This window comes from Rhinolophus hipposideros (genome assembly GCF_964194185.1).
Source record: "Rhinolophus hipposideros genome assembly, chromosome: 20".
Lineage (NCBI taxonomy): Eukaryota > Metazoa > Chordata > Mammalia > Chiroptera > Rhinolophidae > Rhinolophus > Rhinolophus hipposideros.
The window spans coordinates 32,150,555-32,166,161 of record NC_138066.1 but is presented as its reverse complement, the minus strand read 5'-3'; the positions used below and the strand labels follow the sequence as shown (position 1 = coordinate 32,166,161).

The 15,607-nt window shown below is 42.3% G+C and overlaps 2 protein-coding genes across 3 annotated transcripts in view; one reads left to right on the top strand and one right to left on the bottom strand.

Moving 5' to 3' along the window:
- Nucleotides 1–7,022, bottom strand: part of FAM117A (family with sequence similarity 117 member A) — a 58,208-nt gene extending 51,186 nt beyond the window's left edge. The window contains exon 1 of the mRNA XM_081029257.1: nt 6,980–7,022. Coding sequence (XP_080885383.1) covers nt 6,980–7,007 — 28 coding nt within the window. The 5' untranslated portion in view covers nt 7,008–7,022. The remainder of the gene's footprint in view (nt 1–6,979) is intronic.
- Nucleotides 7,023–7,076: 54 nt separating this feature from the next.
- The window catches only part of KAT7 (lysine acetyltransferase 7), a 29,733-nt gene continuing 21,202 nt past the window's right edge, over nt 7,077–15,607 (top strand). The window contains exons 1-4 of one of the 2 annotated variants that reach the window (XM_081029254.1): nt 7,077–7,253; nt 9,651–9,798; nt 11,929–12,105; nt 13,191–13,430. In XM_081029254.1, coding sequence (XP_080885380.1) covers nt 7,239–7,253; nt 9,651–9,798; nt 11,929–12,105; nt 13,191–13,430 — 580 coding nt within the window. In that variant the 5' untranslated portion in view covers nt 7,077–7,238. The remainder of the gene's footprint in view (nt 7,254–9,650; nt 9,799–11,928; nt 12,106–13,190; nt 13,431–15,607) is intronic. The other variant, XM_081029255.1, reaches the window with a different exon arrangement.

Below are 15,607 nucleotides of genomic sequence, written 5' to 3'. Positions count from 1 at the left end.
CCTGAGGAATTGCAGGAAAGCCAACTAGGCTGCAGCACAGAGAATGAGGTTGTGTGGGATGGGCTGGAGAGTTAACTAGAAAACCGTGCAGGACACTGCAGGCCCAGTAAGGATTTTGGTCTTTATCCTACAGAAGCACATGGAACAAAAGTCTTTCTAGAAGAGCTCATAGTGCCTCTTGTTCCCAGATTACGAATGCTGCTTATACTTGTCTTGGAGAACAGTGCCGATGGTTTGAACTGCTAGGAACTTCCCCATTGTCCTGGTATGGTGTGGCTGGCATTGGGGAGGCCCCAAACTGATGAGCCAGCCCTAGCCTGGCAGCCCTCAGGCAAGGGATGGCCTCTGCCAGTGCGGACAGGGCCAGGGTTGGAGGGTGGGTGGAGTGCTTTGCCTGAGGTATCAGCTCCACAGTGATGTTTGGAACAGACCCAAGACTATGGCTCTTGTTCCTAGATAAGTCTATCACGTATACCCCCATTTAAATGGTCTGCTCACCCTGCCACCCTTCCTATAGCATCTGTGTTCCCCACCCAGTCTGGGAAAGGCCCCTGGATAAGAACTCTAACTCTGTCCAGCAGCTGGGGTTTGACCTGCTGAGTACAGGCCCCCGTACTGTCTGGAACCATGTATATTTGCATATCCTTGCGAGATGTATTCATGGAAGCCATGGGAGAAGAGGGTCATGATGGTTAGACTCAGCCTTTCTGAAGCCCTCTTTTTCCTTCCAGTCCTATCTTTGGAGAGAATGTGGTTTGGTGTAGTGACATCTACTGGCAAGGCTAGGCAGATAAGAAAATGACCAGATGCCCACTCATCCTCAAGTAACTTCCAGACAAGTGAGAAAATCATTCTTAACCCCTGGGACTGGGTTGAGATCAGTAACCTCAGTTGGTTAGAGCAAAACTTCGAAGACCGAGATTGTGGATTTGGAACATGTATGTGCTGGTTTGCTCTGAATAGAGACATGTTTTTCCTAGTTATAGCTTGCATCATCCCTCACCTTGGCCAGTTGATTCACATCTGGGTACAGTTAGTCACAAGGGAGACTGGATAAGCATGTGTAAATGACTCAGAGGGCCCCATTCCTAGGCCCCATTCCTGGGAAGGCATCTCCCAACAAAGAAAATGACCCACAGTTTACAGATGGCAGCATGCAGGTCATTTCTCATCCTCCTGAAGTTGACTGGTTTGGGAAACCTTTTTTTCTGGGACTCAGTTTCTCCCAGGAAAATAAAAAGTGTCTACAGAGCCACCTTCATGGTTCCTACAGTGGGCAAGAATGACTATAGTCTGTAAAGTAGCCCTCAACTCTTGCTGAAGTCAGACATAACCTGTCTCTTCATTGTATCATATGTGTCATCTACACATTCTGTTCACAATCGCATTTTCTTTCTCAATAGCACGCATACTTGACAAAGAGTTTACCACTCGGTAACTAGAAAGCCAGAGCGCAAGTGAAGAGAAAAAGACTAGAGAAATAATCATGAAGCAAATGTTTTGCCTTCTTAATAACACTGACTCTGTAGCTGAATGTGGCTCAGACAGAGATCTATTTATCTATCTATGTCTCTATCTATCATTCAAACTTAAAAGAAAATCATTAAGACCCAGTAGAGAAATGAATAATAGGATTTCACAGAAGAGGAAACAGAACTTGTAAATACACACATGGAAGACTAACGTGTATCTTAACTACAGCAACAAAATCAAAAGCACATTTGAAGTGCAGTTTTCATTTCTACTAAAATTGCAAGATTTTATTAAGTGGTAACACTCAGTTCTGGGAACAATGTCTTAAAATTGGCACCCTTACACAATGATGGTGACACTTTACATGTGGCCAAGTCTTTGGGGAAAAAAATCAAGCAATATGTAAGAGGTAGAAATAAAAGCAAAAGAGAGCTACAAATGCATGCAAATACTCACTGCAACATTATCTAACATAAAACACCCTTAATAAGCTCACATAGCGGAGTGAGAGTACATTATGCCACAGTGCCACAAGGTAATGTCACACAGTGATTATAATTATGAAGACTATTAGAGGAACATGGAAAATGTTGAGAACATGTGAAAAATATAAAATTTCATGTAAACAATGAATGCATCTACACAAAAACATGCACATGTAATAAAACATGGAGAAAAATTGGAAGGCAATATATAAAAAATAAAAATAGCTTTGTGGCAGCAGTGAGCTTAAGAATGTCTTTTATTTTCTTAAAAATATAGTGTTATTACACTGGGTTAATAATTTTTGAAAAGTGGAGGGGGTTGGGGCAGGTGAGTCAGTCTCTCTCAGCCCCCTGCTATATACTTTGTCCCACATCATCAGTTCGAGGAGGGGAAGGACCACATCTATTTATTCACAGTGAGCATTCAGTTCCAATCCCAATGCCTCGCCCTTATCAGATGCTCAATAAACAGCTGTTGAATGAATAAAAGAAAATGCCTAAAGTCTAAAAAGTCTCAACCCATGATGACTGGGTACGTTCCATCCTGGGGAATAAAGAGAAATTTGGTTTTGCTGGAATAAAAAAATGTAGGCCCATCCATAACGGCAATTCCCTGGTTGTTTTGATCAGTGAATTTGGGCATGGAGAACCCAGGGAGAGACCGTCTGTTAAAGCAAACCCAATTACCACCCAGGAACATATGTTGCCCTGAGGCCTCTGCTGCCATAACAACATCGTGTAACTATAACTACAGCCCTGGAGGGCTTTGGCCCTGTCAAATATGGAAAAAGATGTCTTCATCATACCACGGCTTTATGCACAGATTGACTTCCCTCGGGAGCTTGGATCAGGGAAGGGAGGTAGATGGTGGAGGAAGGCGGGCAATGATGGGCAGGAATAGGAGAACTGCTATTGAATCAGGATCAGAGTGATTTTTTTTTAAAGCAATTTTCAAAATGCAGTTATTTGACTGTTTAGTTTTGGTGGTTATTTATAACCCCAGCTGCAGAGGCGGGGAGCTGTGCCTGAGCCTGCTGGGCTCTGTCCAACACCTTCCCCCAGGGTGGGGCTGGGGGTGCGTGGTGGATAAGGGTGATACCAGAACCAAACGAACAAGTGGCCAAGAAGGTAAGAGAAGTCCCAGCCATGTATGGCAAGAGTGAAAAAGCAAGGACCATTAGTGACCCTGATGACTATGTTTATGAAAAGATTTTAATATGAATTATGGTCACATCAGCAACCTCTGAGTCTCCCAAAGGGATAAAGACTACACCAATACGTATTCTCAGAAGTTACGAGATTGGCCTGGCTACTCTAGCAGTCTTCAAAAGGTCAAGGCATGCGTGCCTACCTTACAGGACACTTAGTTACCTGTCCACAGGGAAACTGTTGTTCCTAACTCCTCCTGGGCACATGGTCAAAAAGAGGCTTAGAGGAGAGATGATGGCTGGTTCTGTGCAAGTCTTTCCTAACTGAGCCAACACCTGGCAGTGGCCACCCCATTTACTGAGCCCTTTTAGATGCCGGCTGCGAGGCTGAAGTTAGAGACAGTGTGGCCAGCCAGGCAAGGCTCCCAACCTCCATGAGCTCCCAGGCCTTTGAAGCAAACAATGAACAACTGCACTTTTTATTTGAAATATGGGACCTATCATTTTACTGGCAAGGGGAGCATTTTAAAGGAAATTGAGGGATCTTTTAGGGAGTTCACAAATGTAACTGAGGAGACAAGATATAGTTACAAGAAAGAAAATGGACAAGGACATACCCAAAGGATTGGCCCCACTACCCTTGCCCTGTTCAGTTCTCTCTCCACTCCGGGGAATGTTATTATAGCAGCGTTGTAACTGGTCTCCTGGCCTCAGGTCTCCCTGTCACTCTGTTCAGTATCCATCACGGCTTCCAGAAAGAGATCTTTGAAGTGCAAGTGTGATCGTGGGAGTCCTCTGCTTAGTCCTTCAGAGATTCCCCATCACCTCCAGGCCAGGCTCCTTAGCAGGGCATTCAAGGCTCTGCATGAACTTGTTCCCCAAATAATTCCTGTCTCTTTTTTTGGCAACTCCACCATGCCGTTAGCCAGCCCCACAACACGCAATACTGCTCTACTTCTCTGCGCTTTTACACATGCTGTTTCCTTTGCACAGAAAGCCCTATTCTCCTTGTCCACTGGCAAACGTATTTGTCCTATGAAATCCCACTCTTATTTCACCTCTTCTATAAATCCTTTCCTAAATTCTCCAGTCAAAACACTCCACTCACTCCTCTGCACCACTTCCAAAGCTTGCTCATCCTTCTGTTTTCCTATTAATAATACTCCATAGTGTTTTGGAACAATGAGCTTACTGGTCTGGGAAGCACGGTGTTTTGTCTTCATTGGCATGAGTCAATGCCTGGTATATAATGCCTGGGTAATTATTCTGTGTCTCTTGAGCTGAAGTAGAACAGACAAAAGCAAAGAGCCATTGAGACCATATAAAGATATATTCACAAACATTACGATGTCATAGCCATGACTAGGGTGACTGCAATAATAAATATCAATAACAACGACCATTTCCTAAGCACTTACTTGGTAAGGAACTGTGCTTTACAACAATCATCTCCTTTAATCCTGACGACAACCCTGTGAGGTGGCTATTAGTGTCTCCATGTCACAAATGAGAAAACTGAGGCACAGATAAATTTAAAAACTTGTCCAAGAGCAATGCAGATAGAAAGTGGCAGAGCTGAAATTCAAATCCAGGTCTGACATCAAAGCCCTGTACTGGACACTAGGAGAGCTGATGAATAAACAAATAGGAGTTCTATGTTCCTATTATTTGTCTGGGAGGGACAGAACAGCTACCAAATTGTATGAGGAAAAGTGTAAATGTAGCAGTAAGTGCAAAATACCGTAGCATGCTCTACTACCTAGGAAATAATAAATCAGGACTTTCCGAAGAAAGTAAATTTTAAAGAAGCTTGGGAGATGTACCCAGGCAGGAAGAACAGCACAGATACCTAATGTGAAGTCTGGCAGATGAGGATGGACAGGGCACTGGTCAAAGCCTTTGAAATCAGTTCCGGCTTCAAGAGTTAACTGTGTCATGACGAAAAGGACACTTGAAGTAAAGATTACGTGTGGTTCAAAAGAAGAAAGGAAGAAAGAAAATAGCTCTCAGGATTCCCCTTTCCCCATTCTAAATATATAGCTTTCATCTCAAGTACACATTTTCCTTGTATTTCTATCCTATTGGTGTTAGCTTTTTCACGCCGCCAGAGTGTACACATTCCAAGGACAAGAATCATGTCTAAATGAAACTGTAAATTCTTTTACTGTTAGCTGCAGTTTTGAAAATCTAATGAAAGAGATTAACTAATGTTTGTATGATGAATGGTTAAGTTAGGAAAAGATCTTATTCTAAAATAGTAAATTCACCATCTTTGAGTGCTATACATTCAGAGACTGTGAAACAGTAAACACATTCTGATTGACTAGCAAGCACTTACTGTGGGTAGAGCATGGTGTGGGCACTATTAAGGATGGTAAGAAAGAACTGAGAAATGGTCTTAACGGGGTGGCCCGTTAGCTCAGCTGGTTAGAGCGTGGTGCTAGTAACACCAAGGTCGCCGGTTGGATCCCCAAGTGGGCCACTGTGAGCTGCGCCCTCCTTGAAAAAAAAAGAAAAGAAAAGAAATGCTCTTAACATAAGAGCTCCTTACCCCTAGTGGGGGAGCCAGACATCCAAGAATGAGCTCAGGAACACACCAGTGAGTGCAAAATAACAGTAATAGTGTGAAATTAAATGCTTAAGTGCTGGGGGGGGGGGCATGCACAAACAAGCAACTCATTCAAATAAGTTCTTAGGTGCAGTTCAACCTAAGTAGGTTATTCGAAGGTATTTACACTAAACACTAAAAGCCGCCTGGGTTAGAACCCGCCTAGGATATCCCCAAGGAGAATGCTGGCTGAGGGTCTGGAACTCGAACTCTTCAGAGTCCCTCTGTTTAGCACATCAATCAGATGTTTACCCCCTGCTGCTCTGCTCTTTAGCTCTGCAGTTGGGGGAAATCTCCATCTTAGTGGGTCCAGGATCCTAACTTAATGACTGAGCTTGCCTGGATTTCACCCAGCTGCTCCTGGGCAAGCTTTGGTCCTCTCAAGGCTTTTCCTCCGACGAGTTTCAGTCCTCAAAGCCTGCTCTCCACTTCCCCGCCTTTTCTTACGGCTCTGCATCCAGCCTTCCTCCAGCCTTAAGCAAATGCTCCTTCTTAGGCCCTCTCAAAGCAGGCCCTATGATTATTATTTAGATACACATGCCTTTTTTAGCTTCAGCTGGACTAAAACTATTCCTTCTTCTTCTCACCTCCCCCAACTCCTGCCTCAAGCACCTGGATTTCCAGAGGCCATTTGGGCTACAGGGGGTTCACTGCCTCTCCGATTCTGGGACGGCACCCCACGCACCCACCTTCCGCGGGCCGCGCAGGGCTCTCGGACCCCTACGAACTGGGGGGGGAGGTGGCCGCTCACCACAGACCCGGGAATTCTTTGGAGCTACAACTTCTGGAGGCGTGAACGACTTACTGGCTGTCCGCTAAGGGCAAGGACAATGTCTCCTCTACCAGACAAGAAACTTCCTGATGATGGACCCTATCCTTTTGTTCCTTCTACAAGGCCCCATTCCTACCACTCTGAGACACAGGGTGGTTCTTAAGATAGTTTCTTGGGCAAAATATCCCATCTCAACTTTGAGTTTGTATGGTAAACGGAAACATCCTTTAGCTAACTGGGCAACGACGGGGTTAAATCTCAACAACCTGATGAATTCTGGGGGTTTCCTGCCTCGATTTCAGAAATTAAAACCACCGGGAAGGGAAATTTTGCCCAAGGTAAAGATGAGAACGGTTAACTTCAACTGACAGGCTTCTGCCCCAAACAATAATGGCTACTCACGTCCACAAAGGGTGCCATTCCCCTAACTAGAAATGGCTGGCCCCCGTTTCTACCTTGTGCCCAATTCCAGCATGGCGCTCACTAGCCTCACCAGAAGGAGCGAACTTCCCAGCACCCATCTGGCCCGTAACGTCAGGTGACGTGAGCCTCAGCCGGAAGTGAAGGAAAAAGCGCCTCATCCCGCGGCGCCTGCGCAGAAAGCTCTAGACGCTGTGAAGCAGGAGGCACTTGGGATCGTCCGCAGGATTGGGCCTGCTACCGAGGCCGCCACGGAGCCCGCCGGAGCCACCGTTCCTACTGCTGCAGCCGCCGCTGCCCGAATCGGAACCGTCGGGCCGCAGCCGCCGGCAATGCCGCGAAGGAAGGTAAGAACGGGACAGGAAGGATGGCGGGTTTCTAAGGACAGTCGACTGGGCTACATGACGCAGTTGGCCACGCCTCACACTCCTTGGGTTCCAACTTCCCGCTCCCCGGAACCTAGCTTGGCAACCCTCTCTTCTGTCCATACCTAACAGAAAAATGTGGGCCCGACCCTGGCCTCGGCCTATACTTGCAACTATTCCCGCCCTCTGCTTGCCTGGCTCGGAGGCGTTCTTCTCGTTAATTGGTCGCTGAAACGTCTAGAAGCATATTGATTGGCTAGTGACACCGCCCATTTGGGCCCAACGGTCACCTCCCCGCGTGCGGGGGCGGTGTCTGGGCCAGGCGGTACGACTTTCAGACTGGCTGTAGAGAGCGATCTCTGCTCTCTTGATTGGCTGGGCTTGGCAGTCTGTCCCGTGGGGGCGCGGTTTAGCGGGACCACTATTGGGTGGCACTAATCCACGCCCTCCTGGCTAGTGATGCTGATAGGTGGAGAGGCGGGGTTTTGGAGCATTCTTTTTTTTTTTTTTTTCCGGGCGGGGGGCACAACAAAGCAGAAAAGTGGGTGGCAGAGAACCAGCGCCCACTCCCAAGGGATCCCACTCTGTCCTATTGCCTCTAAGCCGTAATTTTTGCTTATTTGCTTAGTTGGACAGCCCCTAGAAAATGCATTTAGTAAATTAAGAAACTTATGCCGGCCTTACGAGATCTGTTTGGGACACCCCCATCTCTTTGCCTCTGAACAAACAGAGGCCTAATGGAGTGTCCCAAGCCACTCATGTAGGCGGTGGCAGAGCCAGCACTGCAGAACAGATTCAGTTCAGCACATGTTTATTGACTACTCGCAGTGTTCTGGTTGCTGGGGGTTCAGAAATTAATTAGACATGATCCCTGGCTTAAGGAAATCACAGTCTGATGGGGGAAAACAGGATCCAGTAAATTCTCTACTTAGAAGTATATGTACAAAGGGTTAGGGGAGGGAAGTGAGGTAGTACATAAGTCAGCTCTGGAGTAAGGTGGGGAGTAGAGTGGTGGAAGCTGAAGAGAAGAGCTGAGTTCCAGGATAGAGCCAGGAAGGGAGGGTCAGAGATAATCAGGGATTCAAGTACCTGGGTAATTGGACCAGATGACCTTTAACCCCCCTTCATCCTCTTGATTTTCTGTGACCTCCATTCATTTCTGGGCAGATTACTCTTGAACTTTTTGGAAAGCTGGGTAGTATTCTTGCTCATTTTTGCAGAAATACTTATTTTCACAGAGGCTTTCAAATAAAATATTTATATGTTTTAACGTCTTCTAAAATGACCTCCGTTGGTGGGTGGTGTTTATGTTAAGGCTCACCAAATGCAGGAATAGTATTGGGTGCCTTGCTTGGAATAGGTCCACAGTTCCCTCCCCCGCCCCCAAATACAAAGAACTCTTGAAAATGTAACTTGTTTTGTAACTTATTTGGTGGCAAAACCTGTCCTGAGGCCTCTTATATTTTTTGTGTGTCTCCTTAGTAGTGTGATTATATATTTTCCTGTAGAAATAATAATGTGTTTAATTATGGGCTGTTATTTTCAGGATATATGCAAAGTATTCCCTTTCTAAAAATCTAAAAAATTATGAAATTCTAAATACAATCCTAAGGGTTTTGAATAAAGAATAGGAGATTTGTAATCTGAAGCTCTGTATTTTTTTTTTTTAGCAAATAAGCTTCCCTTTCTGGTTTAGTGTTAACGCTCAATTTGTAAAAACTGTGCTTATGGCTAATCATGCCTAAGGAAGCTAAAAATTTTCTTTCTGAATGCCTACAAGTCTTTGTGTACAAGCTGCCTTTTTTGTTTTTATCTTTTTAAGCACTTTTGGCACTCGTGTGGAGAAGCTTCAAATATAGATAACATAAGAAAGAAGAATTTTATTCTTTCTTTGCTTAAGTTCTTTTGGGATCAGAGTTGTGGACCATGATATTTTGAATCAGTGTATGGCTTTTTAAAATGTGATGACTGTTCATGGAGACTTTGAACCACAGCTACCCTAAAGTTAAATGGGGTCTAGCACTAACATTTTTCTCATTATCTTGGACTTTCTGTAAGTGCGTGGTTATGTCAGCCATACCTTTTTGAGTTGGGTACATTTGTTTCCAGTTTGTAATACTGACCTCCAAATAGACTTGTTTTAGAATTAAATTTGTCTTAATACAGCAAGAATTAATTCTCCTTCATTTATTTAATAAAGGTACATTATTTGTAGGTTGTTCCACTTAAATGCTCTAAATAACAGGAAGTTGGCTGTGGAATCCTTTTTTAGGTTTGAAGTTGGTGTTTTTGGCGTCACAGTTCGTTTTATTTCTGGTATTAATATAAACCCACAGAGTAAATGCTTCTGTGCTAATGTCTGGATCTATGGTGTTACAGAGGAATGCAGGCAGTAGTTCAGATGGAACCGAAGATTCCGATTTTTCTACAGATCTCGAGCACACAGACAGTTCAGAGAGTGATGGCACATCCCGGCGATCTGCCCGCGTCACCCGCTCCTCAGCCCGGCTGAGCCAGAGTTCCCAAGGTAAAGGCTTCCTTCTTGGTGACCTTGTCTTAAAACTCACTGACTGGTCATCATATTGTGCTGGTTAATGTGGAAACTGGTCCCTTGGCTTGATGTAGTGACAGAATCTGGTAAAATGCAAAGTAAATGACTGCAAAGTGTCAGGTCTTTAAAAATGGTCCTGTTGGGGTTGCTGTCCATTTTGTAGACCCAAAGGAACTATGTCTGGTATAATGGATGTATGATACTGCCCTTGAGTCGTTTAATTTTGTTTTTTAGGTGTTATCTTTTCCTTTTGTTAGGGTCTTAAAGTAGACCCTTGAACTCATTATTGGAGGGGCCCAGTACTTCTAAAACCAAATGTTTAAGGTTGTAATATATAGTCAGATACGCAATTAATAGGTATAAATAGTTGACCTAGTTATTAGTTGTAAGTGCCCAGAATTTTGCTTTGGTAGTAGTAAACAATAGAGAATTTCGGTGTTGGAAGGTTCTCTAGTGCAAGTAGCCATCTAGGCTTAGATTTGCAGGGTACCCCTGACCCTGCCTGGCTCTGCTCTGGATTCTCATAAGGTGGAAAGAAGGTTGCAGTTAATATAGAAAGCTAATAATCAATAGATGATAATAGATTAAGGGGGGAGAAATGTGATATACTTTGAGCACTTAAATAGTGCTGATTTGGTTACTGCTATGTGAGCATGTTGCAAGAAGAGAGAAAAAAAACTTTATGTTTGAATTTAACATTTCAGCTAAAGTATAATTCTTGTCTCTTGATTTCTTAAGTTTTGTTTTTAGCACAATGAGAATATTCATAAATGGCTACTATAATTCAGGTACTATACTATGAACTGGAATGCCATGAGAGAAATCAGTTTCTGCCCTCAAAGAGCTCACAGTTTAGTGAGAGATACATAAACTCATCATTGTAATGCATTGTGGTAAGGGCTCTGAGAGTGGTTTGCATAGAGGACTATGAAAGCCCAGATATGGGGCAGCCAAACTAGGGCAGGATTCTCAGATGGAAATCTTAAAGGATCTAGTAGGAATTTACAAGTTGAAAGATGGGAAAGTGTTATTATAGGCAGAAGGAACAGTATACGAATATTCAAAGGAAAGGGCATAATGTTCTTAGAAAGTGTAATTGGCCATGCCCTGAACACCAAAGTTTTCAATATTCAAAACAGCTAGGAAATAACATGAGCTCTGGGTCTCTTTCTAATTATTATACTTCATGATCATGGAGTTGCACAGTTGCTAAGGACACCATTCACAATGTAGTCTGTGTAAGGTGGCCCCCTCTAAAACAAAATACTGTAAAGGGAGCCCCCTGGAGGTGTGCAAACTGATAACCTAGCTGTGTGCTAACTTTTACACAGGTTTGAGAATTTCCCTTTTTCCCTTGTTTAAAATAAGCTTTAATTTCAGCTTTGAATTTCCTTTATTCCTTTTTTAAGCATCATCAGCTAGTAGATGTAAAAAAGCTGCTGGGTGCTTCAGCATAGGTTTTGCCATCCAAGAGAATTTTAAAAGCTGTGATCTTGCCTTATCCTTTATGAATCTATTATGATTTTTGTTTCAGGGCATCAGAGGGTAATCAGGAAGGAAAAAAGAGATCCCTCAAGGAAGGAAATATTTGTATATCGTTATACCCTTAGTAATAGGGTATCTCTTTTATGATGGGGTAGAGTAAGGGAAGAAAGAGGATACAGCTGATATTTATAAAGTACTAGATCTACGTACCAGGCATCACGTTAAGTGCTTTACATGACTTACGTCACTTATTCCTTGTGAGGAATGCAAACATGAGAAATGTGCTACTAGTATCTTCCCCTTTCTGTAGATCAGGAAATGGGCTTGGAGAGATTAACTTGCCCAAGATGCCACAGCTAGGTGGTATGCTGGAGTGAAACTGAATCTTGTTCAGCCTTGATTCCAGAACATAAACTATATTCTGTATGATACTGCATCTCTATACCTGTTCTAGGCTCTTTTGCTTATGTTTCACTTAATAAAATAGATATTTTAAAGACTTGTTGGATTTTGTAAAATTTGAAGAGGGCCTACATGGTAATAAATCATGTGGGTGGAAAATAAAACAGATTTCCTTCTTTTTTCTTTAATTATTTTATTATCTTTTAAAATTGGGATCAGATTCCAGTCCTGTTAGAAATTTACAGTCTTTTGGCACTGAGGAGCCTGCTTATTCTACAAGGAGAGTGACCCGAAGTCAGCAGCAGCCTACCCCAGTGACTCCAAAAAAATACCCTCTTCGGCAGACTCGTTCATCTGGCTCAGAAACTGAACAAGTGGTTGACTTTTCAGACAGAGGTGAGTGGGTATGATATGATTTGGACCCATTACAGAGACACTCTGGTCAATTTCTTCTTAAGGAAGGCTTGGGGCCACTGCAAATAAATGCCTGATACTGACAAAATTTCAGCTAGGTGAATGCTGTTTGCCTGATTCCTTTCTTATGTCTTGATGAGGACAGTTTGGTATTAAGAGTATTCTTGACATCCAGAGTAGCTGGATGTATTAGGCCTGCAGTAAGCAAAAAAGACTAGGTACCTCTTACCACAAATGAAGAAGGCTTAGACTAGATTTTCTTATAGCCATGCTTATCAGTCCATTGACCTTTGAATTTCTGAGAAGAGGCGTTATTCAGTAATGAGGAATGGTAAGCTATTGAGATTGTAATTCACCAGCCCAAATCGGGCCTTTGAGAGACTGATGAGCTTCTAGCCTGCCAACATGGTTGGTTGGTTTGCTTGCATGGTATTTACATTTAAAAAAAGAAATACATTTTTTTGTTGCTAATATTTGAAAATACAGAGATTTCATATAAAAACCTTGGTTACTAGTTTTTTTTTTTAGAAAGAAATGGAAAGCTCTTGGAACATTAGGTGGCCACTCACCCACAAATAATTGGCTGGAACTGTCCTTTGAGATGGACAGTCAGCGTCTATTTGGCCTCGCTTAGTCTGGAATTATAAGAGACCCAATAGCTAACTCAAGAGTCAAGTCTGTTTACACTCACAGCAAGTCTGTTTAGTGTCTTCTAGAAAGAACCATTTTCATTTGTCTTCCATCCTGTGTGTCTCCTGGAAGGAGAGTGGGATGGTAATGTTTTAAAAAATTTATTTCCATCCAGTTTTGATTACCCATGATTGGGGGCTTAGGAGAAACACAGATAAGTGAAATGTATTAGGTAAACCCCAAATTTAATTTTAGTCAGAATTTAAAGTTGCACAAAAGGAACAGTGTTCATTTTTCTGTTTTATTTAGCAGACAAATGGCTAAAAGCTACTGGTTAAATATAGAAAGAGGATCTGGGAAGCCAATAAACTTCTGAAGAGTAAACCTCTAAAGTAAATGAACCCATTTACAAGTTCTACCAATTGCTTTTACTTTAGAAACTAAAAATACAGCTGATCATGATGAATCGCCACCTCGAACTCCAACTGGAAATGCACCTTCTTCTGAGTCTGATATAGACATCTCCAGCCCTAATGTGTCTCATGATGAGAGCATTGCTAAGGACATGTCCCTGAAGGACTCAGGCAGCGATCTTTCTCATCGTCCCAAGCGCCGTCGCTTCCATGAAAGCTACAATTTTAATATGAAGTGTCCTACACCAGGCTGTAACTCTCTAGGTGAGTGTGCCCCAGCTTTATGAAATCCTGTGTTCTGTGGATCACCCAGAAATGTCTAGTGTTCTATTGCGAGCCAGCTTCTTTGGCTCTTCAGTGATCACACGCTCGAGTAATAATGGCCCACTTGAATAACAGCATTTCTGTTTCTTGGCCTGTTGTCCATAATAATAGATCTGGTTGCAAGGAAATTAAGTGTGATGCACCATTTAGTTTATTGAGAGCTTTTCCCAGTGAAAAGTTCTTTTTTTCCAGCAAAAATGAAACAAGACCAGTTATCTCCAAATATTAGGTTAGTGTAAAAGTAATTGCGGTTTTTGCAATTATTTTTAACCTTTAAACTGCAATTACTTTTGCACCAACCTAATGTATGGTGCATAGTTCAAGCTTACTGAGGATTAAAGGTGCAGGATAGTTGTATGCTCATAGCTATTTAGGAAATGAGAAAAACAGATTACATGCTTATCAAGAGGCAGTGAAGCTAAAAGAGTACAGATGAGACCCTGGCCTTTTGTGACTTCAGTAGTTTTAGGTCTTGTGGCTTTGTATACTTAGTAAGTATTAATTAGATAAACACTTATTCTCAGATGAATGAGTGCTTCCTTGTTTTCTTAGGACAAACTTTTACCCCTTACTGAGGTATTCTTGTAATGGTTTAAACCTTAATTGTGCTCCCTAGATGAGTTTCGGTGCAAATGTTGGGCTTAAGCTTTTGTCTGGAGTTGGAAGACGCTGATTGAGAGATAAGGGGCCTTTCACTAGTGGGTCTATATCTCATTGTGGCCACAATTCAGAAAAAGTAGAATAGAGTAAGTTGCTGCTTTGCAGACCGTCAGTACATTTTCCTTAGTGTTTTATTTATTGGATCTTTTTGCTAGTCATAGCAGCAGTTTCTAAAATAAATTCAGTCCATCAAAATGCATAAAATAGAGCAGAAATTCCTCTGAATGCCATACCAGTTGTTACTCAAGATAATTGTTTGAGGCTTAAGTCAGTTCCAGTTTTCTTGGGATGAATAATGAAAAACTAAGACCAGACAACATATAAGCATTAGTACAAGAAAGAGCTCATGTGCTTTAAGAGGGTAAGAGGACTGCTAGCCACACAGCAAGGAAAGGAACTTTCCTGACCTCTGCTAGTCACTGTTTATGCATCCCAAAATTGTTACTTTTATTTTATGTACTATGTTTAATCAGTTACTCAATGTACTTGTGAATATGTCAAAGTCCCTACTGTCATGGAGCTTATAGTCTTTAGCTGGGGAAGGCAAACGAGATAGATACATAACACGTCAACTAGAGACATATGCTATGAGGGAAAGTAAGGAGTGTAAGAGGGTACATGCCTGGGTATGCACACATACACACACAAACATGGTAGTTAGGGAAAGCCTCTTTGGTACAGTGGCATTTGAGCAGAAACCTGAAAGAAGTGAGAGAGGGAGCCATTTGAGTATCTGGGCGATAAAGATAAGTATTATGGGTAGGAGGGAACAGCAAGTGTCAAGGATCTGGGGCAAGAGAATGCTTAAGCAGTTTGAGGCACACTTCGGGGCCAATATGTCTGGGGCAGAGTGACCAAAATGGAGAGAAGGCGATGAGGTCAGAGTAGGGGCCTGATTGTGTGTTATTTATGCCCAGGACTTAGCCCCTTTAATGAGGTAGGCGAGATGGTAAATATAAACTCTTGCATCAGAGGAACGTTTACTTTGACTTTTGGTTTTAATGTATGGGCAGAGTTTGAAAAGTATGAACCTGAGTTTCCAAAATTATTCTTGATCCTGTTTTACTCATTATTTTAGACAAAACAATGTCATTAACTTTTTAACAAAAATCATTATGGTATAAAAGTATTATGTGTTTGTGAAAACTGAAAACCCCACAGAAGGCCTTGAAGTGCGTAAATAAAAGTTATTCACTCATATTCCCAGAGCAATGCTCCAGATATAAAACTACTGTTGGTAGTTTTTTATGAATGTTTCTAGTAAGTTTCTGTACATATATAAGCACACGTGTATATGTACATATATTTCTTTTTTGTTATGATTCATAATGAGGAAAATAACAATTTTGGCTTGACATCTTGGGTATTTTACATTATTAGCCCTTAGAGGTCCATCTGTTTAAAAGATACCGAGAATACCATTGTATTGGTAGTTTCTGAATTATTTTAAATATTCC